At 39.8% G+C, this 25,382-nt stretch overlaps 2 protein-coding genes and 1 pseudogene across 2 annotated transcripts in view; 1 reads left to right on the forward strand and 2 right to left on the reverse strand.

Moving 5' to 3' along the window:
• Window positions 1-2,846: 2,846 nt before the first annotated feature.
• On the reverse strand, window positions 2,847-4,244 carry LOC129069937 (tripartite motif-containing protein 5-like; annotated as a pseudogene).
• A 4,170-nt stretch (window positions 4,245-8,414) lies between these two features.
• On the forward strand, window positions 8,415-8,873 carry ATOH7 (atonal bHLH transcription factor 7). Its single transcript, XM_054572710.1, has one exon. The coding sequence runs from the start codon at window positions 8,415-8,417 to the stop codon at window positions 8,871-8,873; it is 459 nt and encodes a 152-aa protein (XP_054428685.1).
• A 3,762-nt stretch (window positions 8,874-12,635) lies between these two features.
• MYPN (myopalladin) overlaps window positions 12,636-25,382 on the reverse strand; it is a 77,902-nt gene continuing 65,155 nt past the window's right edge. The window contains exons 17-19 of the mRNA XM_054572696.1: window positions 24,823-24,988; window positions 23,308-23,441; window positions 12,636-20,913 (exon numbers count right to left, since the gene is read on the reverse strand). Of these exons, the coding sequence (XP_054428671.1) occupies window positions 20,744-20,913; window positions 23,308-23,441; window positions 24,823-24,988 (470 nt within the window). The 3' untranslated portion in view covers window positions 12,636-20,743. The remainder of the gene's footprint in view (window positions 20,914-23,307; window positions 23,442-24,822; window positions 24,989-25,382) is intronic.

The following is a 25,382-nucleotide window of genomic DNA, read 5'->3' on the forward strand; positions in this document are numbered from 1 at the left end:
ATAAATGTGAGCGATGTATACATTTAAGAAAGATAAATAAAAACAAGTAAGATCATTTTCTTCCAACCTGCTTATTCCAGTTCCGGGTTGCAGGTGGCCAGGGGTTCTCCCAGCAGCTCAGGGGTATGACAGGAACCCACCTGGGACAGGGTGCCCTTCCATGGCAGGGTGCATCACACCTACACCCACACTCAGCCTGGGGCAGTTTAGACACGCCAACTCACCTAATGTGCACATTTCTGGAATTAGGGAGAAAACTGGGGCACCTGGAGAAAACCCATGCACACATGGAGAGAATGCACATACTACTTGTATATAGACAGTCACCCAGGCTGGAAATCAAATTTTTTTCCTCATCAATGTTTTAATGAAATGACATCGAATGACAGACATTAGAGGACTTGCTGTATGTGTCTGTAACTGTAAAATCACACCTCACACTATAATGAAACCACCAACTTTACTGCCCAGTAAATCTGAGCATCCTTCTTTTGGCTTCTGTCTTGGTATTTCAAACTTAGATTGTTCCAGTATTAAAGGCAAAAGGAACTCCTTTGAATTTGCCCTCCCCTTCCTGTTCCTGCTCCATCTATGGGACAAACACTGAAAAGCAGGGAACTACAACAAAAATGAGCATAAGGAGGGATGGCTAGTCTATATCATAGATAAATGCAACAGGTCATTTTGTTTATCTAAACAAGCACCTATACTGCATTTAACTGTACGCCAGGCATAGCTACAAGTGCTTTACAATGAATAGCTAATTCAAGTCTCATATCAGTTTCATGAGGTTGGTTCTATCATAAACCCTCTTACAGATAAGAGGCACAGAGAGGTTAAGTAAGTTGCCCAAGGTCACACAGCTGGAACTCACATCGTTACCTACAGTTTTATGTGTAAAAGGTTTAAAAAGTATTCCTTAAATTTGAAATCTACAGAAACTGATGTGTTCATTCTCATTATCATTTGTAACAATTTTCATAATATGAACTATTAGCTATCATTTAAAGAGTGACTTTCTTAGGGACGAGGCGGAGTCCTTTACAGGTACAATCTCATTTTAATGTTCACTACTGCCCTATGAGGTAGGTATTATTCCCCTTTGCAGACAGAGAAGCAGGAGTGATTTCTGCAAGAGCATAGGGCTAATTGATAGGAGATCCAGGATTCAAAACTGACTTCAAAGATGGGGCTTAGCCCAGGTGCTATAAGGAGGCTAAGACCCACTATCAAGGAAAATGAATGCGGAGTCCAAACCATGCTAGTGAGTTTGGGTCAGTGTGACAATGAAATCTGACTGCCAAGCCAGGATCCTCATGCAGTGCGTGAAGTGATTTGGACAAACAATGGGGCCTTTGGTGAGCTGGTACTTTCTGGGTCTGGGGCAGGTCTCCCCATCTTTTTCTTGATCTCATTATTGGTCTCCATTTTAAGTTTCTTCCCTCTATTGGGTTTTCTCTTCTCTGGATCCTTGAGAGGCAGAAAACAGAGGTACAAGACATGGCCTCTCCCTTCCTTTCTCTAAACATATAAATCCTTTCGCAGGTCCTCCCCCACCCAGTAATGGCATAACACGTTATAAAATTATAAGAACTTATAACACCTTGCATTTCTGGTCTTTAATGAAATACAAGTGGAACTCGATTTCATCATTCCTTTGTCTTTTGCTAGCTTACCTGAGTCTTTCGGGGACCCACCAACGGTGACACCCCCAGAAGGAAGACCTGTTCCTCATTTTCCGTATCTTCTTCTGCAAATTTCAGAGTAAACATTTTTTGCCAAGTGTTTTCCCCTCTTCTATTCATTTTTTAAAATCCTCACCTAAGGATATGTTTATTGATTTTAGAGAGAGAGGAAGGGGGAGAGAGACAGAGACAGGAACATCAATTGGTTGCTTCCAGTATGCACCATGAAGGGGGATTGAACCTGCAACCTAATTATGTACCCTGAGCGGGTATCGAATCCGCAACATTTTGGCATATGGGATGATGTTCCAACCAATTGAGCACCTGGCCAGGGCTCCTATCTTTATTTTAATGATGTGTTTATTTGGAGTTTCCATTTTAAAAATTAAATATGATTTTGGATAATAGAGGAATGCTTACTCTTGAAGTTATTCTTATTTATTTATTTATTTATTTATTTATATTTTTCAGTATTACTTTATTAGGTCAAGACTCTTACATGTTTTATACTTAATGACATTTTTTTTCCTCATAATGATCCTAACTATGGTGTGTTTTTAATACCAGGATTATTTTTAGTAAATAAAGCCAGCATTCAAGTATCTTATTCAAGGTTATACTGCACATATTTGGAGTGACTGGACTTGAACTCAGACACTCTGGACAGAAAACTTCCACTTAATACATATTATTTATGATATTCTCCTATACTCCTTGATGAATAAGGAACATCATGGGTAAACTGACACATCCTTGAGGACTCATTCTGTAGTGAATGACTCATACAGAAGGTCTTGAATTAAAAGGAGTTGTTGAAAAGCTTTCCTTATTCTTCTCACTGGCATAGGTAATGAAATTGTAAAAATTTGGCATAGATGTCACCTCCATACTGGTCTTTTTTATGAGGCATTAGTCATTTTCTGTGGGATTATAGAAAATAGTAAATTAAGATTCTTGACTAATGCAAACAGGACACTGGGAAAAATATGCATGACACAAGGCAAACTGTACACACTACTGTGGAATGAAGGATGTTGAAATGAAAAAAAAGAGGGAGAGGCAGCAATAAAAACTTGGTGAGAATGGTACAGGTAAGCTCAGTGTGTTAGGTGCACCCAAGGCCAGATGCACTACGGAGAAGTGGCTGAGGGTGTAAGAGATTTAAGAGCTCGGAGAACAGAGTGTCATGGGAGCAGTACATGTCACAGGATTGAGATAAGGGGAAATTTTTTGAGGAAAGGAACTTGAGGAGAATTTATAGATGAGAAACCCATGGTTTGTAACATTAAAAAAAGAGGCCATGCCAGCATCGTAGTCTAGGAAAACACCAACATGACGGGAAGGAACAGTCCGGAAAAGGGTTAAGATATAAGCGGCCAGGAAGGGAAAATCCACAAAAGCCTTACATTCAAACTGACTCTGTAACCTTATAACCTAATAGCCATTTTTAGATTGATAACTAGAGTTAACAGAGTATTTTTTACCATATACCCCCGAGATCCAGGCATGATTCTCTGATACATCTACCTCCCAGTAACGTTTCCCTGATGTGATAATTGATACACTGAGTACAGCATAATCATTGTTCTGATTTGTATTATACAGGTTGAAATAGTATTTGTATCTCACTTGTCTCTGATCTGCAGAAATGGTAACATTTGGTGTGTTCTTGGGAGCGTCCAGGGTAATGTGAACCCAATAGTGTCTATCTGTCAGCTCATTAAACACCTTCAGCATCCCACTCAGGTCAGGAATTTGGAACACCTTCCTTTGTTCCTTGGAGGCAGTTTTTGGCTTCTTCAGAGTGAAGATCTTACTCCTTTCCATGATGCCATTCACATCCTGCAGCATCTTCATTGTTGACCCCTGCAACCAATGCTCCAGGTCTGAGATGAGATCTCTCAACAACTGGCTCTGTGGGACCAGCTCGCTCTTGGCCTGTTCTAGGTCATAGAGAGCATCTCCCTCCTCCTTTTCCAGCTCCTCAGTGTCCAGGATGCCTCTCAGTGTTTCAAACAATCCCAGATACTTTGGCTCTCATTTTATATGATTCTTCCAGGAAGTTCTCTCTTCTGATGTCAGTTTCCAACTTTTCAGCTTCCTGGTGCTCTGCCCTCAGCCTGTCCAGAGCTGCCTGAATCTCCTTATATTCCTGGGGCAACGTCCTCCATGAGGAATGTGTGGTGACCTCGGTGTTCTTGAGACCATTTGCAAAGCCAGCAAATGAACTTCCCATCCTTTTTACAGAAAAGCCAGAGTTTCTCTCCACGGCACACACAGAGATGTCCCTGTTGCTCCTCTGGGCTCAAAATGACCTAAATGTTTCCACTATGTTGGCCACATCCTGATTAGGCCGCAGGATTCCAGGCTGGTAACCGATTCGGCACACAGGGCAGCTGCTCTCCCTTTCTTCGCTGGTCATGGACTGCTTGTTGTTTGCAGTGATGCAGGCTTGGCAGAAGCTGTGCCCCAGTCCAGGTTCAGGGACTCTGTCAGGAGGTCCAGGCAGATGGGGCAGGTCACCTCCTCCTTTATGTTCACCAGGATTCTGGAAGACATCACAGCTGCTCCCCTGTTCCTATCTGTCCTGACCTGAGGCTCCTCTGGCTCACAGATTTCCCCAATCTTCCTGGGAAAAAGGCATGAAGAGATGCAGCCAGAGGGGCAGACGTGGTCAGGATTCACTCTCCAAAGCGGGGGCCCAAGTTCACCCTTTGAAAAACAAGGAGCCGGTGAGGCACATCAGGCCCCTGCTGGTACCTAGCAGCAAGTCTGGGTCTGCAGGGTGGCCCTGCGTGGGCTTCTTTGGAATCCCACTGCACTACACCAAAGTAATGTCAACATAAGAGATATTTGAACCCACAGAGAATTTTTGGTGAGTTTATTTGGGCCAAACTGACAATTGCTGGGAAGCAAAATCCCAACGGATTGAGAAATGCTCCCCTATTCTACATATTTTATGGAATAATTTCCAGCCATTGATTTTTTACCTCTAAAATAATATTCCTCTTATTTTTCTACTTCTACAGGTGTAAACTTCTATCTTCCCCTCTCTCCACCTCCATCTGCCAGTTTTGATTTCTGGCCAGCCTTCAGGCATATAGTAACTGCCAATTCACCTGGTAGGATCATGCCCTCCGTATAGAAATACTGTGGAAACATTAGTATGACATGCATATTCTTCTGGCTCAAATAGCTATGGATGTGTTTTTGTAAGTATCCCTTTTGCATTCAAAATCTGTAGCTAGTGTGTGTTCTTTTACCGGAGGTAAGAAAAATCATTCATATGGGCTATTTACTAGGAATGCACTCATTCTCTCTTTTTAAAGATTTTATTTATTTTTAGAGAGGGGAAGAGAGAGAGAAAGAGAGGGAATGGAACATTGATCAGTTGCCTCTCACATGCCCCCAGCCAAGGATCTGGTCTAAAACCCAGGCATGTACCCTGACTGGGAATTGAACTGGCAACTTTCTGGTTCTCAGGATGACGTCCAATTCACTGAGACACACCAGTCAGGGCAGAGTGAACTCATTCTGATTAGCATCTATCTGTCATTTACGTAGTTTATTTTCCAGTCATTCAGTCTAGGTCATTTATTACCTATTATTTTCTAGGCAGTGTGCTAGACACTAGGGTCGTAAAATAAATGTCACTGTCCTTCAAGCACAAAATTCCTAATTCTATTCCTGAAACTTTTACTAGTGACTTGTCTGAGTTTGGGAAGTCACTGGTGGGTCTCAGTTGCCCCACCAGTAATCTGAGGGGCTTGTATCAAGTGATCTCATAATTTCAAAACCTCTAACATCAAAGGACACAAAGGATGCGACTTCTTGTCTTAATTCAGTCATAAAATTGCTCAGTGCCTTTAAGCACAGTGTTTAGTTTCTGAATCTCAGTCTCTTCCTCCATAAAATAAATGGAACACTCTAGATCAGGTTTTTAAAAAGTGTGTTCCAAGGAACTCTTTTAATGGAACTTTCTAGGAAAAAAGGGTTCTGTGTTCACGAAAGTTTAGGAAATGCTGGAGTCAATAGGCTTCTTCACTTCTGGACTTCTTAGAAACATTACCAATTTTGTTTCATGACTCTCCAAGCAGGAGATAGCAAATGTGTTTCCCAAATTTACTTGACAATAGAATCCTTTTCTCCAGGAGCATCTTTATAGTACTAATAAATTGTCTTTCACAATACATTTGGGAACTGTCTTACTACATACCTCCTAAGGCCCTTTATTGTGGTAATACTCTCTCTCTTTGGATCAATTTCATGTCATAGATATCTGCTAGTTTAAGTTCTAATATAGCTGTGCTGTGTGCATATTGTTTGCTATGTTTCCCTTTTTATGTTTTTGATTCTTTTTTTAAAATGTACTTATTGATTTTATAGAGGGGGAAGGGGGAAAGAGAGAGAGAAATACTGACCAGCTGCCTCCCATATGTGCCCCAGCCAGGGATGGAACTGCAACCTGGGCATGTACCCTGATCAGGCATCAAACCAGCAACCTTCATTTTATGGAAGGACACTCCAACCAACTGAGCCACGCGGCCAGGGCTGCTTTTGATTCTTTTGGAGCACAAGCCATATAATCTCACCAACCCTGAATACATGCCCTGCCTGCAAAATCATGCATCTCATTAGTATTTTGGTCATTAGTGTCTAGAATAAGTGCGCAGTATGTAGGGAACTATTCTAAAGAGTAGCACAGAGGAGGCTCCTTGGGGAAAAGGGATGATATAGATGAAGATGAGAAATAACAGCATTGATAGAGCAGATTTCCATAAAAATTTTTTTAGAATGTGACATCTTAATAACTAAACATAGACTTTTCTATCACAGGACTACTGTTCCTGACTAAGCCTGTTAATATCTAGAGTAACAGAGCTGAGTGGCTCCATGCAAAAGTCTGTGTTCAACATCTGTCATGCTGCAGGTCATTAATGTTCAATTACATTCTATTGTCTTCAAATTACTCAACTTCTTTTCATTGTCATTGCTTCAGCTGGGGGTTAATCAACTATTTATGGGAAGACTGGACTTGGAGTCACAGCAGTCACAATGGGGTTTCAGTCTGAGGCAATCTCTGGAAAGCAAGTCACAATTAAAAGACTCCTGATTTGTTGAGAGCTTGTTAGTAATGTAATTAAACAAAATGGTTGAGAATAATGCTGACAAACCCATATTTCAAAAGGAAAAAGAACATACTTGGTCTTCCTGAAGAATCCAGAAATAATCCTGGCTTGAATCTATTTGAGACAGGTTTCTTTGCCACTTTATTCTTCCTTAAAAGCTAGAAAGAAGCTGTGATGAGAAAATCAAGCTAAGGGATTCTCTGGATAAATCAGCACATCATTATCAATAGTGGAAATCATGCTTCATTATTGTTACCTAGGACAGTTGACACAATTGAAACATCCAAATAGTATGAAGTATTTTCAGCTTTATGAGGTGTGGGAGGAACTTTCATTAGGAGCTATTTTAAAACCTCAAAATCACTTAGATGTTTCCATTATGCACATATATGTGCATTAAGATTAGTTTTATTAGATTTAAATGTCAAATTAATTGACTATCATCTTAATGTATGTCCCCAAAACATTTATGAACATGTGTTAGGAGAAATGGAGTATAAATTCTGAGTTAATTTACCTAAGTTTCCCAACTCATGCAATCCAATTATATGAGAATAATACAATTTTTTTGGCATACCATTAATCTCTTTTGATTGTTATGATAAATTATTCTGCAGAAAGCAGCCAAATTATTCGCACAGTAAAATTCCAGGTCTGCAATATTAGGACCTCCTAATTTGTCCCAATTTAATAGCTAATATTAAAATGTCAACATATGAGATCAGCATTATCCAAAATTGGCACACATCTTGACAAAGCTACATCTTTTACTAATCTGATACAGCGTATAATTTCAAGACCAACATATTCAACGTAAGTGATTTCTAAGAAATTTAAAACCTCGGTTAAGTTTTTGATATGTGATCTGCCCGTTGACATGCGGAAAATGGACCAAGCTCTCACCCCCACCCCCACCTTGTTATTCTTTTGGGAACAGCCAGGGCCCTCCAGATGGTGCGTTACTGTTGGACATAGCTTTGGAGAAACTTCAACAGACGATGGCTGTAATGTCAGGATTTTGCTGTGTATCGTCCCCCTTCCTCCCCCTGCAGTTCCCAGGGTAGGAAGGTGCTGAGATGGAAGCCGAGGGACGCCCGCCCACCTGCCACCACCTGTTTCCTCCTTCAGCCCTCCGCTATAAATTCTCCTCCCTCAAAGATTTATCCAGCATTCTCCCACGGCTACTGAGGAAGATGCGCTCCGTCCCTATCCGAGCTTCCAGAAAGATTTCACCTTCCTGAGAAGAAGTCTCGGGCTTTCCCAGAGGACTTGAAAGGCCTTCCCTGAACCAGCCACACTAAATTCAGCGGCAAGAAGTTTCCCTACTCTTTCTCAACTTCACGTTGGGAAAATGACTTTCTCTTCAGCATCTCAATTTCCCCTAACTTTGAGCAAGTGAAGAGGTATCAAACTGGTTATCAAGTAGGACAGAAGGGGGAGGCCCGTTCTTTCCACTGTAAACTCTGATTCCACGCAAGTTGCTGTGTGTATAACTTACTTGCTGAGAAGAGCCACGTTGGGGAGCTGCTCAACAGACCAGCCCACAGCGCAGTTTCTGGGCCCGCGAGCGAGCTCGGCGCCTCCCTCCTACCGGCGGGGAATGAAGTCCTGCAAGCCCAGCAATCCCGCGCCCGGAGCGCGTGCCGCGCCCCCGTGCGCTGGCGGCGCCGAGTGCGCGGGCGCGTGCGCCGGGGCCGGCCGGCTGGAAAGCGCAGCGCGCAGGCGCCTGGCGGCCAACGCGCGCGAGCGCCGCCGCATGCAAGGACTGAATACTGCCTTCGACCGCCTGCGCAGGGTGGTACCTCAGTGGGGCCAGGATAAAAAGCTGTCCAAGTATGAGACCTTGCAAATGGCTCTGAGCTACATCATGGCTCTGACCCGCATTCTGGCTGAGGCCGAGCGATTCAGCTCGGAGCGGGACTGGGTCAATCTCCACTGCGAGCACTTCGGCCGCGACCACTACCTCCCGTTTGCGGGCGCGAAGCTGCCGGGCGAGACCGAGCCCTATGGCCAGAGGCTCTTCGGCTTCCAGCCGGAACCCTTCCAAATGGCCAGTTAGGGCGCGCGGCGGGGCCAGGGGTTATGCCCACGGATCTAGCTCCGAAGCTGCACCCCTTTTCCCGGTGTTGGCAGGGGCTTTCGGTGGCCAAGGATACGTTCTTAGAAAATTAGCAAACTTTCAGGTTACTTTTATTCGCATCACTAGTCTATGGACACAAAAAATACTATTGTTTTCCCTTCTTAGCAGTATTTTGCAGATTTCGTTGATGGATCTTATGAATGCTTTTGATTGCTGTGAAAAAATTCCCCTTCTCCCTACTCTGGACTACTTTGAGGGAAAACAGTCCTAAGAAAAAATAGAATTAGGCTATACTGCAGTTTTAGTCCTCAGAGAAACAATCACTTGCTTAAACTTTGTAAGTTTGCCCTATTCAGACGAAGTCACAGTATCCATTCCTTGTGTATCCTTGAAACAGAGCTACCTTCCTGTCTTGTAAATGCATTTATGCTTAGTGCATTGTGTGTGCATGCGTAGAGTAGTCAGACATTTTTTCCCCCGTAGAGTACATGGGCATGAATGCTCTGTATTTAAAAAAAGAACTGTATACATTATTAAAATATAGATTTTGTAAAACATAGATAAAAAGGTGAGTTTGTTTTTTGTGCTAGGGCCCCTGCTAGTTTCCTGATAGCACTAAAGGCCTATTTTGGGGTGATGATATTGAGTGCTTCCCTGAGCAAAGAATGTTTAAATCTAATCACACCAATGGTAAATGTGCTGTTTTGTAATGCTTTCTCAACACCACCCCCCTACAAGCTATGTGAGTACAAGTAGTTAATTTGAAAGTTTTCTCTGTCAATTTGGAAATGTAGATATATTTTTCATGTTTGTAATGATTAAAGTAACTGAAATATTTAGTTTTAAGTAGCTAGATATACAATTCCTCAATATTTTATCTTCTTTATTAAGCCAATTACTATTAATTCCTACAAGTACCCAAGTATATATACATTGTTCCTGTATTTGTCCTTATACTACACACACACACACACACACACACACACACACACACATAAAGTAACATTAAGATAAATAAAAAATGTTGCTTTTGGAAGTGATTTCCTTTTAATTAGTACAAATTGAGCAGTAAGAACTTCACTACCATCAAGGCTAATCGAGATGGGAGCAAAATAATACAGATGGTATTTGCATGAATTATTTTTATAAATTTGCTCACCCACTGGATTAATAAACCAAACCTTAACAGAAAGAGTGACTTTGTTGTCAACAGCACTGAATGCATTTGGAACAAGGAATGTCTTGTTGATAATTAGAATAAGTAGGACTCAAAGTTATCTTTGGAATTATCGCAAGTCAACAAAAACAATAATGAATCTTCAAACTGTTTTATTATGGATTCCAATGCCTAACATCAAATACAACCATCTATTTGCAATTGAGAGTCTCCATTAAAATTTTTACTTTCTTAGACTAATTATCAAAATCCATTTGGTTTGTAATGAATCTGTCTTCCCCAGCACATAAATTTATACTTAAAAAATCACAAGTGTATCTCTAGAAATCGATTGAGAGACTAATGATAAATTTCCTTTCTGATAGCTGATAAGAAACTGAAGAGGGTTGAGGATTTTGCTTCCATACTGTAAATTAGAGTAAAATGTGTAACTTCTTGACCTCAAGAGCTCTTAGAAGACACTACCATGTAGCAGTCAACACAGTTCTAGAAGGATGATGCTAGGCCCCTTTTCTGGTTACACGCCACTCTGCAGTGTACATTTGGGCTAATGACTAGTCTTCAGGCATCTGCCTGCCTCACTATTTAGGTACAATAACTTAATTATTTAGACTTAAAAGGCTTCATTAATAACCCCAGTAAATTTGTAGAGTTTGAGAATGAACAAAATTGGTGTAAAAAAGAAGTATTGATCAGAGAAGCTCTCAAAAATGTGTTAAGATCGCTAGTTCGTTTTCAGGTTAGGGTTCACACCCCCCAGCCTGGACTGTGAATAAATATCTTATGAAAGAGAATGTTCTTTTCATTTTCTCTCTACAGCTTTTAGTACAGAGGTTTAAACAGAATAAACAAATATTTCTTTTATAGTTATTAACAGCAGTTTCTTAATGAAATTGAGCAATTTAATTAAAATGATGGGATTTGAATCCCCTGCCTCTCCTTTCCTATCCCCACTCTCCCAAAAGAATGGGAATCTCTCTGTTAAATGCTGTGCCTTTAGCTGCTTGTTTCCATGTTTTGGAAATCTTTGGAAACAGTTTAGCTCTTACCAAATCCCTAAGCTTTCCATTTGACTCGATGTACAATTTTTTTTTCTTGGAAGACATTTCTGGGAAATGTAAGTGGGTCTCAGTGATCCACTGCATCCAATCTTTGATAAAACTCTTCAAACTGTATGTTGGGAAATCAATCATGGTTTATGGATTAGGAACTTGGATAAAGCAAGTGTAAAATTTTTTTGAAGTTGAGATATGCATCATAGATTTTAGATTACCAAGCAAACTAAAAGTTGCTACAAAATTCTGTACTGCTCACCTTTGAAAATCCATGTTCTAGTTTGAGAGCAGGACATATTGAAATTCAAATATATATATTATTTGTTCAAATTCAAATGTATATAATCAAATATATATAAATATTCTGGCTTTCCTTTTTTTTTAATAAATCAACAAATATTATCAAGTTCCTACTCATACCCAGGCTTACTCAAAACCATCTTTGTCCTTGGGTAGGCAGCTAGCAACACACATGTATTAATCAGTAAGTAGCCCTGGACAGAGTATAGCTGAATACTTCAACAGTTTACTACCATATGTGCCACAAGAACTCTTAAGAGGGGCATTAAATAATAAAAGAAGACTCCTCCCCCACTCTCCTGGACAGAGTTTTTCATTGGACCAGTTGTATGTCCCTAGGTGCCAGCTGGAGGTTTAAGCCCTAAGCCTCAGGGTCAGAAGCCTTGAAGAATCATATACAAGTGAAATGGGCTATCAAAATGGGAAAAGCCATGTAAGCCTCTGGTTCTCAACTCTGACTGCTCATTGGAATCACACCAAGGGAGTCTTGGAAAGAATACAAAGCCTGGGGCTCCAGCTCAAGAACTGATTTAACTGCTCTGAGGTGAGGTCTGGGCATAGATATTTTTTAAATGTCCCCCAGGTGATTCTCATGGGCTGGCATGGTTGAGAACCATTTAATTAAACAATATTTACTGTTATACCATTAACCTCATTACCAAAAACAGATTATATCAACTTCCCATTCTTTGTATTTGCAAATGTTAAGAAGGATTAGGTTATCTTTCTTAACACCCAACGCATCCAGTTTCTAAGTTGTTGTGGTGCCATTTATTTTAATTAAGATCTAAAATTTCTGCTAGATATGAGCCAGATAGTATTTGTTTGAATTGCTGGTGACAGAGCTGCAGGATTCAATGGTTAAGGCTCAGTTCACTTAAATTATGCCACTTTACAGTAAAAGTGAAGTGCTATTTTTTAACTGAATTTGGCTAGACTCTGCTCTCTGCTTTCTTCAGGCATCACTAAAGATATCTCTTTTTATTACTAAGGAGGTGAAAGAAATTTCAAAGTGCATATAAGACCATATATATATATGACCCCGGAAGAAAAATATATCTTCTCGGAATGTATACCCATTTTGCTCTCTGGTTATGAATACACTAGTGAGTACAAGCTTTAACAACTTTTATTGAGTTAACACAGGATGTTTAGTTTGCTATTTCAAGCTCGAAGTGTAACCAACAAATACCTGAGCTGAAAGAAAATCACTGACAACAAGAACTTACCCATCTCACATGCGAAGTCTGGGAACAAAAACAAAACACAACGAACCCAACAATTAATTGAGAATAAATAAAATTTTATTTAATGAATAAGGAAACAGTCCATCACATCCTCCAAATTGCTTTTTAAAACATCCAGGTGGAATTAAATACTGTTTTTTAATTCTTATTTTTCTTCTTCTAATTGCAAAGTTTCCAAACAAAACACAACCCTCCACAAATATTTAAGAGAGCACGATTAGAAAACAGCAGCGGGTGTCCATGGAGATGGCATGGTCTACCGGATTACAGTACCGTATGTCTTCTGAACAAAGATGCGGTTTATGCTCACAAACGTTTTGGCTTAAGTGATCAGTTCTACAGACTATTTAACATGCACGATGCAGAGGAACAGGAATAAAGCCAAGATCCATTTATTGTCTTCTAGTAATCGTGGCAAAATATACAGTTTATATAATGCACGCATTTCAAAGTGGCTACTATAATGACTTTTCCATTAGGATTTCTATAACTAAAAAGGTTGGAAAATAAATTGACTTAAGCTTCCTAAGATGGAAGCATACCATGTTTGTGAGTTTTCTGGGGCTCTGTGTGTTTTCCAGTGGAAAGAACTCATGCAGGAAGAGAAAGGAAAAGTGTAAGTCAGAGATGTTACTTGATTCTAATCGAATTAGGTTAACTATGGGTGCTCCATGACTCCTTACTTAAAGCGTGTGTGTGTGTGCATGCATGCGTTGCACATGTGGATACATTCCTATGGCACATATACATCCTTTGTCAGTCCTCATGGCTGAATTGAACATTGGGATTAACTTCAGACTTGATGTAGCTGTGAATGGAAAAACAGACACCAAAAGATATGCTCAATTTTGAGGGTCCATTGCTACCTGTTATCCTAAACTTGATTCATTTCAGTGTAAGGCGACTGACATGCTAGAATGGAACGTTTCTTCACTGGGGTCTGGAACTGTACAATGGTGTTGTCGTGAACTGCTGAAGTCAGAAAAGAGTACAGCAGCTCCTTTGCTGTTTCTCTGTGCACTGCCGAGTCATTTTTTCACCAGTTTCAATCACAGACATAAGAATCAGAGTTCCCTTTGGCGATTCTCCCCACATCAAAATAAATTTCCCTGGACTCTGCCTGCAGAAAGCAGGTAGGATATTTCTTGAGTTCATTTATTTTTCCCATGTATTTTTTTTTAACTGCATATCATCTTGGAGGAAGATTTTGCCATTATGTCTTACCCTTCTAAGAAAAAACAAAGTAGTGAGGCAGGAAAGAAAGGTGAACTTTTTAAATGAGTTAACTACTTACTTTGACAAAAAGTATTTTTAACATTTCTCTTGGAATAAAAAAAAAAACCTGCTACTACTTTTTTTAGGGTCTCTAAAATAAACTCTTTATAAATATTTATTTATCCTATCCTCCATCTGCGGAAAGGCTCAACTATTTTGCTTATTTTATAGATAAAGAAACAGAGACCCCTGATTTCTACAAAAAAATTAGAAAATGTATCTGAAAATTCATCAGAATTATTAAAATTCCTCTTGTTTCTAGGAATTCACTCAAGAATTCCTAGAAATAAGGAGCTCTCCTAGTGTTATTAAATATTTTACAGATTTTTATTTTGGCATTGAGGTAATGAAGAGAGAAGGGCTTATCAAGAAACTTAATACTAAAGATTGAAAAAAGTAAGTGAAAATTAATCAGAAAAGAAGATAAAGTATCTCTGAAATCAAAATACTGAAAAATAAAATTTAACATACCAGTGTATGTTAAGAATATAGTTGCATTCAAATTATGTCATTTGAATTACAGGGTTTTTAACTCTCCTTAAAATAAACAGTGAACTCATTTATACTGTGCACATATGCACTAGTAATCTTTTGGCTGTGACCACTATAGACAATAATAGTATATAGTGCACTGGATTCTGAAATCACTAAATATGGGAAAATTACAAGAATCTGCCTCTAGTTTGCAGATAACTCACTGAATCTGTGTAGAAATATCAGATTCTTTGGACAATTTTAGAACAATTGAGCAATTCACTCTTATCATACTATATTAAAATAATTAATTTCTTGTGAGTATTAGAATACCTCATTGTGTGACAAACTATACTTGTATCTCCATTAATTTCCAATCTAAACTGGTCTAAAAGCCTTACTTTTTAAAGTGTCTCTGTTTTCAGTTAGGAAACAGAATGAATTTTAATCTTAGGTTGTTAAAGAACACTCTGTGAGAAGTCTGGTGAATCTACTGGATATTTTAGAAAGACTAAAACCCAGTCATCTTTCTGTTGCTCTAGAGATATTTAGCTAGGTTATAATTCATGTAGTAATTTATACAATTATAAAGATAATTTTTAAAAATCCTTTTTAAAAATCTCAAATATCTTTGTAAATTAAAAAAATCAGTTCTAATATCATCAAAAAGTAATTTTTAAACCTGAAAATTAGAACTGTTTTCTGCTTTTTAAAGAAAAATGCACATTCATTTCAATTCAGCCTTAAAATATTTTCAAGTAATATTGAAATATCTTAATTTTTATTATTAGGGAAACATTTTCTATTCACTAATATATTAAAATCTTTTGGCAAATTAGTGTTTATATGCCTCTACAGTGCAATCATTTTCTTAATGCTTACTCTTAGCATTTATGGCACAATTTTCAGAGGATTGAAAAGTGTGATTTCTCTATTTCGTGCAATTTCAAAGCTATTGCTCTTTGGAGTTTGAAGTGACCATTATTTACATGTTAACAAAAGGCATCCTGTTTATGGTTCTATAATACCAAGCATGCTAACTAATATACAATTAGACAGAAATAAGAAGCAAACATATCTTTAACAAGTATGCATTTTTTTGCACTGCACAGATTTTTAAAAACATAGTATTTGCAACTTCTTTAGCATATTGATGGCCACTGCACTGTCAAAGTTTAAAAGATGCTTGGCATTCTTCAAGCAAAGCTTTGGTAATTAACTTTCTGAAATATTGATCCACTTAAAACAAGAAAAGGCAGTTAGTGGTGAAAAGGACTTTAACAAATTCTATTGCAATCTAAGTAACTATACATCTTACTGGTAAGGCACGTTGATTTTCAACTTGACCTTCAGCAGAAATACTTTGAGGCAGGTTACCCAAGGACCCTGTAAGGGACCTTGAATAGAAGTTATTATGAGTAAATTTGTCTTTAAATTTACAACCAACTTAGAGCACATAAACAAAGAGACTCAGGCCAGGGTCCCAGCTTGGAAAGTGCTTTGGGAGTATGTGGGGAGGACAAGGACTGGAGGAGGCTGTGATCAACGAGGACAATCTGAGTGTCTGACCCAGTCAATTTTCTAAATCTTCTCTCACAATCTGACTTTTTAAACTTTGTCTAATTCTATGAATTAGAAGTTGATGGGAGTAAGAAGGCAACTTTTTTTTTTTTTTAAATGTAGCACCTCTGGCAAAGTTAAGGGCGTTCAGAATCTGTTCAGTTGGACTACTTTCTTCAGAACATCAAGCGACGATGCATGAGCTGGAGTGAGATCATTTTGGATCATAAAGCACGCTGGCGCGCTGACAGGGACAGGGTGAGATGGGGTGGGTTACAGCAGGGGGTTAGAGCACACGGAGTTCGGGGCACCTGGGGAGAAAAACACAGATTGGGGATAGATACAGAAAGGACCACAGACATTCTTGAACGTTGACATATGATAGACACAAAAAGGGAGGAGGAAGAAGTCTGTCTTCTCTTTTATTGACTGTTTTGCCTGGATCTCTGATTGGAATCAGACCCAATCAGGTGTAGTAAATACTGTAACTCAGTCATGAATTAAATGGGCTTTACTGGGTTTACTTGGGGATCTAATATTGGGTGAATATGTAAGAAAATATATTCTGAGTTTTAAACAACCAATTTACAAGTGAACATTTAGAAGGCAACCCATTTATCATTTGAGGATTATCCAAAGCAACCCGTCCATACAGAAGTCAGCTTTAACCCCTCTGGGATTCAGAGCTCTAGCTCTAACACCGCTAGTCTCTTGACCATTTAATTTCTCATTGGATCCTTACAAAAATTAAGTGATGAATGAAAATAGAAAAATGCTTTAAACCAGTTCCACTATTTGGCAATTATGATTAAAACCTTACTTTGGAAAGCTCTTCAGTTCTTTGGAGAGAAGGGTGTTTACAGGATCAGTATAGCATTTTGAAACAAAGGGCCAGATGAATTGCACCGGCTTTCCCTCTTTCCCTGGTCCGTTTTTGCACATTTTTGAGGTTCCCCTGGGGGCTTCAAGAATGCTACATGTCTAAGGAACATTGTGCAGAACAGTAGGGTCTCATGAGGCTGAAGTGCATATTTATTTCTGCTTTCCGGGTGCGCATTGCATGGACAACAAGGGGAGTACATTCTTCACCAAAGCCAACACTTCAGCTTGATGCCATCTGCATCCCTTTGGACCTTTCTGGGTAAGTTCTGAAACGACTCTTCTGAGCCTTTGCTCTCATTGGAATCACCTGGGAAGCTTTAAAAAAGAACTGGCGCCTAGGCCACAACTCCAGAACTTATGACTTCCTGATTTGGGGTTGTCACTTGGGCATCAGGATTCTTAAAAGCTCCCCAGGAGATTCACTTTATATTGACTTATATAGATTTAAAGTTCAATTTAGGTCAGTAAATATTTATTGAGCACCTAATCTTATAAGGGACATGGCAAACTTGTGACACAGTCCATACCAACAGGTAGCTAAGATCTAGTGCAGGCAGGTATATAGAGGCTGTGTTTTACATAAAATACTATACAAGGTTTTCTTCTTCCAGACTCAAGACATTTGCTATAAGGTTTCAAAGAAAGTAGAATTGTATTTGATTGGGGTCTGGGGAATCAGAAAGTATTTCACAGAGGCACTAGCCTTTGAGATCGACTTTCAGAACAGATAAGGTTCCCACAGGTGTTGACCAGGGAGAGAGTCTTCCAGCTCGAGGCAAAAGGGAGGCATGTGGCTGGAAAGCAGGGGCCTGTGTTAAGTATGCTGCCACATCAGGTGTGTTTTCTGAGTAGTGGGTGAAAAGCTTGGGAATCGTATTGGAACAAGGCTTGAATACCACAGGGCAGAACAGCTGGCACCTGAGTTGGCTCCAGGGAGCCCCTGGGGGTTTGAAATTGGGGAATAATATGGCTGGAGTAGTACTTCCGGGAGAATGAGTAAGGCTGAGATGTGGGCTGGATTTGAGCAGGGAGAAACAATAGGGCTAGAGGCAGAAAGGCCGCTTAGAAGTATTTTATTATGCTAAGGTCAGAAATATTGAGGGAAATTAAGAAAATAATGGAAGTCTGATTGGAGAACTGTGATGGGGTGTGAGAAGGAAGGGCTAAATGTACATAAATAGTGTTAGAATAAGCAGGATCTGTCAATTGATTGGCTACAGGAAGTAAAAAAAATGACTTGGGTGCTTTCTATTTGGATTACTAAGTGTAATTAATAGAAATTATTAAACCAGGTTGAGGAATCATTTACAAAAAGGAAGATGGTGAATCTGCTGGATATGTTGAGTTCAAACATATCCAGCACAACAAATTTCTTATATAAGTATTCCTCATTGTAATTGAATTATCTTAGAATACTCAAAGCAGAGCACTGATTTGTTCAACTCAGTGGTTCTCAACAAAGGGGGATTCTCATCTCAGAGAACATTTGGAAATATCTGGGAATGGTTGAGTGGCCACAACAGCAGGATTGCTACTGGCCGTTAGTGGGCAGAGGCCGGGGATGCTTCAAAGCATCCTAGAATGCACAGGACTATCTCCCTCCAAACAGAGTTATCTAGCCCCAAACGTCAATGATGCTGAGGCTGAGAAACTCTGCTTTAACATGACCCACACACAGCTCAAATTTCAAATGGGGAAAAGGGAGGGTGGTTGAGGGCAATGCTTTTCTATTTTAGGTCAGACAGCACCATCTAATGGCCAAATATAACAATATTTATCCCAGGTCTGTTGAACACTAAAAGCCAACAGATAAAAAATATTCAGAAAGCAAAGACATATCCTTTCATGGGAGAACTGTCTAGGGTTTACAAATGGAAATATGGTGGAGAGGTCGGGTGTGCAACTGTGAAGGAGCGATCCTGGAGTTAGAAACTTCTCTTTGGTTATAAATTTCATAATAGAAGCCAGTATGGAAATAGGACATTTTACAGGATGCATTCAATATGAAATGCATTATATTTTATTACAGATGCCTACACTCTTAGTATTGTTCCTGCATACATGAAGAAAGGAAACAAAATCTAATAATTTTGCTAAATAATTGACTGAAACCTTGATTTTAGAGTCAAGAAAAATGTAGGATGAAGAGAACTAGAAACTTCTATGTGATAAAGAATAGATTTTTCTTTTTGCTCCAGGAAGCAGTCCTCTACATGGCTTATATCTCATCTCCTCTACTAGACTGTAAGCTCCCTGTGGTCAGGGACTGTGTCTTATTCATATCTTTGTATCTCCCAAGGTCTCAAGCATAGCACCTTATATACACAAAAATAATTTTTTGAGTGAATGAATTTATTTTTACACTGAAAATCCTTGCCTTGAAGTAAAGAAAAATAAAGTTTCAAGACTTTCTAAGCAATTACTATTTGCCCACTTCAATAAGATGCCTGCTGAGAGTGCTGACTCAGGGAACACCAGAGACTTGGGTACAGGGGGCTGGTAATAGATACTTCCAATTCCTATCACTGGTGAGCCTGGGAGCAAATTGTGCTGTGATGAGTATTCCCAGGGCATTTTTTCTGACTGGCGTGTGAATTGTAGATTTCTTTATCTAATGTAAGATTCATTCATCCAACAAATATCTATTGAATGTTTACTCTGTGCTAAGTACCCTTCTAGGCACTGGGGATATTGCAGTGAATTTAAGTTTAAAAATTTCTTAAGTTGAAAGGTAGGTTCTGAATTGGTGGATTAGAATAAAGAAGCAAATTCCCTTTTACTACTTTCCAGTTAGCATTATATATTATATAGAGAAAATGCAATTTGATTAATGATCTCAAAGCAGCTGACAACCATTGAAGACCTCTGCTTCCATAACCACTGCCCTGTGAGGGCAAGTGAAGAACACTCTCCCATCACTTCCTCCCCTTGTTGCATCTGTTTTTTACTCACTGTCTCATATACTTCCAGACTTTTGGGAGAGGGGAGGAGGGGAAGGATCAATATATTTATGGGCAGAGGATGATGATTCTCACATATTTTGCAAGTGGCAATTTAAGCTAATAGTTTAAAAAGCATTCCCTCAGAAGAGTTCTTTCTGGTTGGTTTATTAACAACTCTTTATTTGTAGAGTCTAGGAATACATAAATTCAGAAAGAAAAACCACTCACCATTGTCTCGAAAAGAAAATGGTGGGGACAGGTGGGTGGAGCCCTGTATTTGGCTATAGAAGAAGTGCACTGTGCAATATTGACTGTTTCAGTGGTTTTGTATCTCAAGCATATTACGTTGCCTTACATGGCTCAGTACACTCAGGATAAGCAAATCAGAAATGCTTCTCCACATATGTGAGTTGTATGGCACAATCTCCTAATGCTAAGTAGACGCTGACTTAATGAAGCCACCAAAACTACAGCTATGAATGTAATCAATGAAGGGTGATGGAGACCTTCCCATCTTTTTCCTTTGCATTGTTTGGTGAGTTAGTAACGCCTAAGGTCACTACTGTCTAACTCTTCTCAACCCAAGCATATGGCCCCTAATTGCTCCTAGTAGGGCCTAAACATCCCTAACACAGCATGGGGCAGGGAGCATGCTAGCTTTTCCCCAAAGCAATGCATGGCAGCGGCATGACATCTTTGGTTCATCTGTTATTGTCTTCTCACATTTTTGTTGGAATCTTTAAAAGGCACAGCCCTATGTCTCTTCCCCAACTGAGACTGCAAGAGTCCCCAGCTGTCTCATACAAAGCACTTCTTGCCATAGGTCCAGCGGCATGGGAACTTACTCAAATCCAGTTGCTTGGAAACCACTGGCTCTGGCTTGTCCACCTTCCCCCTCCACAGTCTGCCCCATAACACAGGAGATACCCAGACTTTCTTAAAGTTCATCACTCTCTACTACACTCCGAGAAGAGCATGAATACACCACTGTGCTTTCCGTAGAGGAGAAGGCAGAGAAAATGTCAAGTCCTTTACTGGTGAGAGATCCATAGCGACTGCCACTGGGCCGGATGGACATGGGCGGCGGGATCTGCTGGTGCCACTGAGCTGGAAAATGGACCAAATAACATGTTGCCATCAAAGGAATACAGTCTAGTGGGTTCACTGTAGGTGAGCGTTCTGCTGCCACTCCAACACTTTCTGTGGGATCTTGGTAAAGCTTTTAAATATACCTGGGTCTGAAATGCCTCATTTGTAAAAGAGGACAATAAAATCTCTTCTTCTCTGCCAGGAATAGGGAAACTGGGCTAGTGATCTCCTAAATCCCTAATTCCAAAACCTGTGATTCTAATTCAGCAAGATCTGGGACTATCAGAAAGAAGAGTGGGTGAGTAGGGTTATCTTTCAAAATTATTCCCTCACCCCAACCTAGCACAGAGCCTGTGAGGAGCAGTGGAGACTCTTGGAAGGTGGAGAAAAGAAACCCGTGGAAATGGAAGCCAAAAGATGGGTCCAGACCTCTGAGAAGCACCTATCCACACTCCCATCATCCTAACCCAGCACCCTAATCAGGTTCCAATGAGTTACAGCAAGAAGACTGAAGAGTACTTATGTGCCATCAATCATGGTTCAGGGCAAAAGAGTGTATTAGAGGTTACATGTTCATGAAGCACAGTCCAAAGGAGACCCTGTTTTTTTTTTGTTTGTTTGTTTTTGTTTTTGTTTTTAGCAGTCATTAGGCTTGAACTATAGCCTGAATGAAATATCCACCCAAAATGCCCAGTCCTCGCTGTGGTCACCGATTCAGAAATTACCAAGCAGAAATTACAAGAGGGCTTGATGTGGATAAGGGGGAGCATCAAGTGGGGAACCCTGAGGTTCTGGGTTCTAAAAAAGTATGGACCCTTTTAGTATTCCCATTTATAAATTGGTCCTTTGTTGATTTTATTGTTTTGAATCAGTTTTGCAGAGTTTAAATATTTCTGAATGAAGGGATAAGATCAAACTTCAGAAGCTATAAAACTGAAGGCAAAACTTACAGCAATTCCACTAAAGAGCAGGCACTTGGGAGGCTGCCATGAAGAGCTAGTCGAGCCTCTCCCCTGAGCCCAACTCCTCTTAACAATTCCCTGCTCTGACATCTTACCCAGACGACTATAACTGCTATTATTAAAAACTTTCTTTTCAATGAGAGAGAGGAGCCTACTGTCCCCATTTCTCAGACAGGCAGGAAATGGTGGTGAGGGACATAGTAGATTCATTTTAGCCCAATTCTACCATCCCCTCCTCCATTCCAAGGTCCTAATTAAGGACATAGCACCTCCTATTGGTGCTGTGGAAACAGGACAGGAGCCACGAAGAGGTGAGCCAGGACATAGCACACTTGGCCACTGGAGGGCAGGATTGGGACAATAGTCATCAGTTTCAGGGTTTATTGGCACTGAGTTGGAGACCCATTTACTTCTGACACGGTGAAGCCTGTGAAATGGTTAAAGGACTTAGCCTAGATTAAGAAACATATCACTCCAAATATTAGACCTAAGGAAAAGGGCAGACCAAGCCCCCTCCTGTATTGCATTTAAAAAAGGGGATACCTGGTGAGCACCTATGAATAGCAGGGACCTCAGGTTCTAGACAGCTACTCTTGTTATTCTGGTTAATCATGTTAAACCGATAATAAACAAGAAACTTTAAAAGTGACCGACTATTTTTTTTTAAAGGAGGAAGAAAAATCACTCTTTTGGGTTAGGGAATATGTCTCTAAAAATACCAGTTAATGTCAAAATTATAGAAGAGAAGAATAGAGTACACAAACACTTTAACAAAGATTAATTCATTGAATCTTTTAAAAATTAGAAATATGGCTCAAAGGAATGATACAAAACCTAGGATTTTAGTACTTAAAGTACTAGATGTAGTACTTAACCTCTCTGAGTCTCAGTTCCTTCAACACTTAAATAAAAGCAACAACAATTACAAAAATCTCATGGGTTTGGGAGATCTAAGGGTACTATTATTTTCTAAGTTATGTTACTATACAAATGTCATTTGATATTATTATTAGGACAGCTCTTTATTATTTGTTTGATTGTGGAATCGGGACAAAAATATTTGTGAAATGAATTAATAACTTAACGGCATCAAGAAAAGTCTGCTGGTGTGGCTGGAGGGAGTTCCAGTGGGTGGCCCTCAGCAACAAGGAGACAGCATGAAGATGCTGGGTGAGCAGAAGTACAAGCACGTGGAACCTCTGAAGTCGCTGTAATCCCTAGCATTAGAGGGCCTGGTGTGGAAGAATTTTAAGCTCATAGTAAAATGTAAAAGTGTACCAAGCCCTGAGTTACTTTTCAAGATGAAATAACTTTAAAAATCCATCTCCTAAGCATTTAAATATAACCCCTCCGATTCATTTATGGAAACATACTACACCTATCCTTTAAAAAAAAGATACTTTAACTTGCCCATCACACATAGATATTCAACTGATGCCATTATACCTACCATATATATCCAACCTAGCAGTGCATGACACGATGCCAACTTCGTTCTTGGCTGATAACGTGTACCATCCAGCATCTGATTTCTTGGCTGGCTGAATGAGGAGGCAGACATACCCTGTTGTGTCCTGGTGCATGCTGGAGAAAAGAAAGAATATATCCCTATTGTGTCTGGGGACAGAAACAGCCTTGTTGAGGTTAGAGGACAAATCCAGCACTGCAGTGCTTCCCCTCCCTCCCCTGTCCTTAGGCGGAGGAAGCGGGGACTCAGCGTAAAGCAAACATTAAGGGCAATCTTGAAGATGAAAAGAAGTCACAAAAAAGCAGCAATTAACCTGCTGAGACTGTAATGAAGGCTGAGGCTGGTTCTTGTCCTCTTTGTTGCTCTAACTCTCCCAGAGTCATAGTCCCCACCAGCTGTATCCCCACTTGTCACAACCAAAGTCCAGAAAAACCTCTTTTCCAAACCAGGTTGGACATTTCAACATGGACTTTGTTAGGAAGCTATGGGAAAGCTTGGTCTTACGCCCAGGGATAGAAGAATTGTTAGCGTAGAGGGAGTAGTTCTTAACGCAACCAACTGGGCATGTGTAGCATTAAGCGAAATATAGTTCAGGAGCAAACTGGCACGCTCTTCCTGCTGTTTCCTCTGCATCAGTACTTCTCCACCTTGGCTGCAGATTGCAAGCCTGGACAATTCCACCAGAATTCCAGGCTGGGTTTAACATGTTACCTTCATTTAGGCTGAAGTGTTAGCTTGAGAATATTCTCAGTTCTTGCTTAAGTTTTACCAGAGAAAAAGCCTGACCTATATATACACAGACTTCTCAGATGCCCAGATTTTGTAAATCCTGACAGCTACAACATTCTCTGGGACAAATTCTAGTGCCTGTAAAGAAATAATTCTCAGTAGGAGTTTTTATACACCAGCTGCCTTTGTGTGCTTGCCCCCTTGTGGCATAAAACCTAAATGGCAAAGAAATAAAGAGGTTAGGGGAAATCAAGCGAGGCATCCACCTGAAGAAACTGAATCCTTAAAGTTACTTTAAAAACAACCATGTAGTGATGAGTAGAGGAGTATAGCTGCCTTAATGTTTTGTTTTGATTTATTTTACTTTAGCTTATTACTGTCAAAGAGGTTTTCTGGGTGCTAATATGACTAAAGACACATGACAAAAACTGCATGATCTTCATAAATTCCTTGTTCATTTGTTTGTTTGTTTTAAGTTTTTATTGGAATTTATTTAAGTCAAACAGACAACATATGCTAGGGAGGAAGATTTCAAAGGCCCCTCCTTGTACATTTTTAAACTTAAAAAATCTAGGTTTTAAAACTGTGGAACATTCATACAATAGACCACCCTCTGGCAACAACAAGGAGTAAATTCTTGATATGTACAACAACATGGACAAAACTCAAATGCATTAATCTCAGTGAAAGAAGCCAGGTGCAAAAAGCTACAGACCTATTTGGATGAAACACTGAGCTTGCAAGTCCCTTTGAACATGGAGACTGTACCTGATCCTGTCTCTGGTAAAAGGGATGGTCTCATTGTCCTTCTTCCAGTAGAATACGGGTGGCGGCATGCCTATCACCCGGCACTCCAGCCTCACGGGGTGGCCTTCGGGAACTCCACAGTTCTGCAGTTTCTCCAGGATCACAGGGGCTTTCTTCACCTCTTTGGCTGAACAAGAGAAGGACCACTCTTATCTGAATAGAAAGTGCTGTGGGGTTCATTCCTCAAACTCATTCCAGTTCTGGAACTTAGGAGAGAGGGCACCCATCCCCTTACCTCTTCTTCGGAACACTTTTCACTCCTCTAAGTGAAAGGCGCTGACTTGATAAAAGCTTCAGAAATGATTAAAAAAGAAATGAGAAAACTGTCTTTGCACACCCTATAGGAGACACCACTTAAGGATCCGGGTCTCACATGGGCAATGCAAATTGAAGGTGTGAAGTTTAAGGAGTTTCTTTTATTGTTCAGTAGTAAATTTTGAGAAACAATATATTTTATGTACTGAACATATTCCTTTTCTTTTTTATGGGAATTAATTTTGTAGAAGATATATTAATTTTCC

Source organism: Pteronotus mesoamericanus, unplaced genomic scaffold, assembly GCF_021234165.1.
Source record: "Pteronotus mesoamericanus isolate MK-2021 breed Mesoamerican mustached bat unplaced genomic scaffold, CSHL_Meso_final contig_24, whole genome shotgun sequence".
Classification (NCBI taxonomy): Eukaryota; Metazoa; Chordata; class Mammalia; order Chiroptera; family Mormoopidae; genus Pteronotus; species Pteronotus mesoamericanus.

Coding starts and splice junctions, on each gene's coding strand:
- ATOH7 (XM_054572710.1), top strand. CDS start 8,415: ATGAAGTCCTGCAAGCCCAGCAATCCCGCGCCCGGAGCGCGTGCCGCG.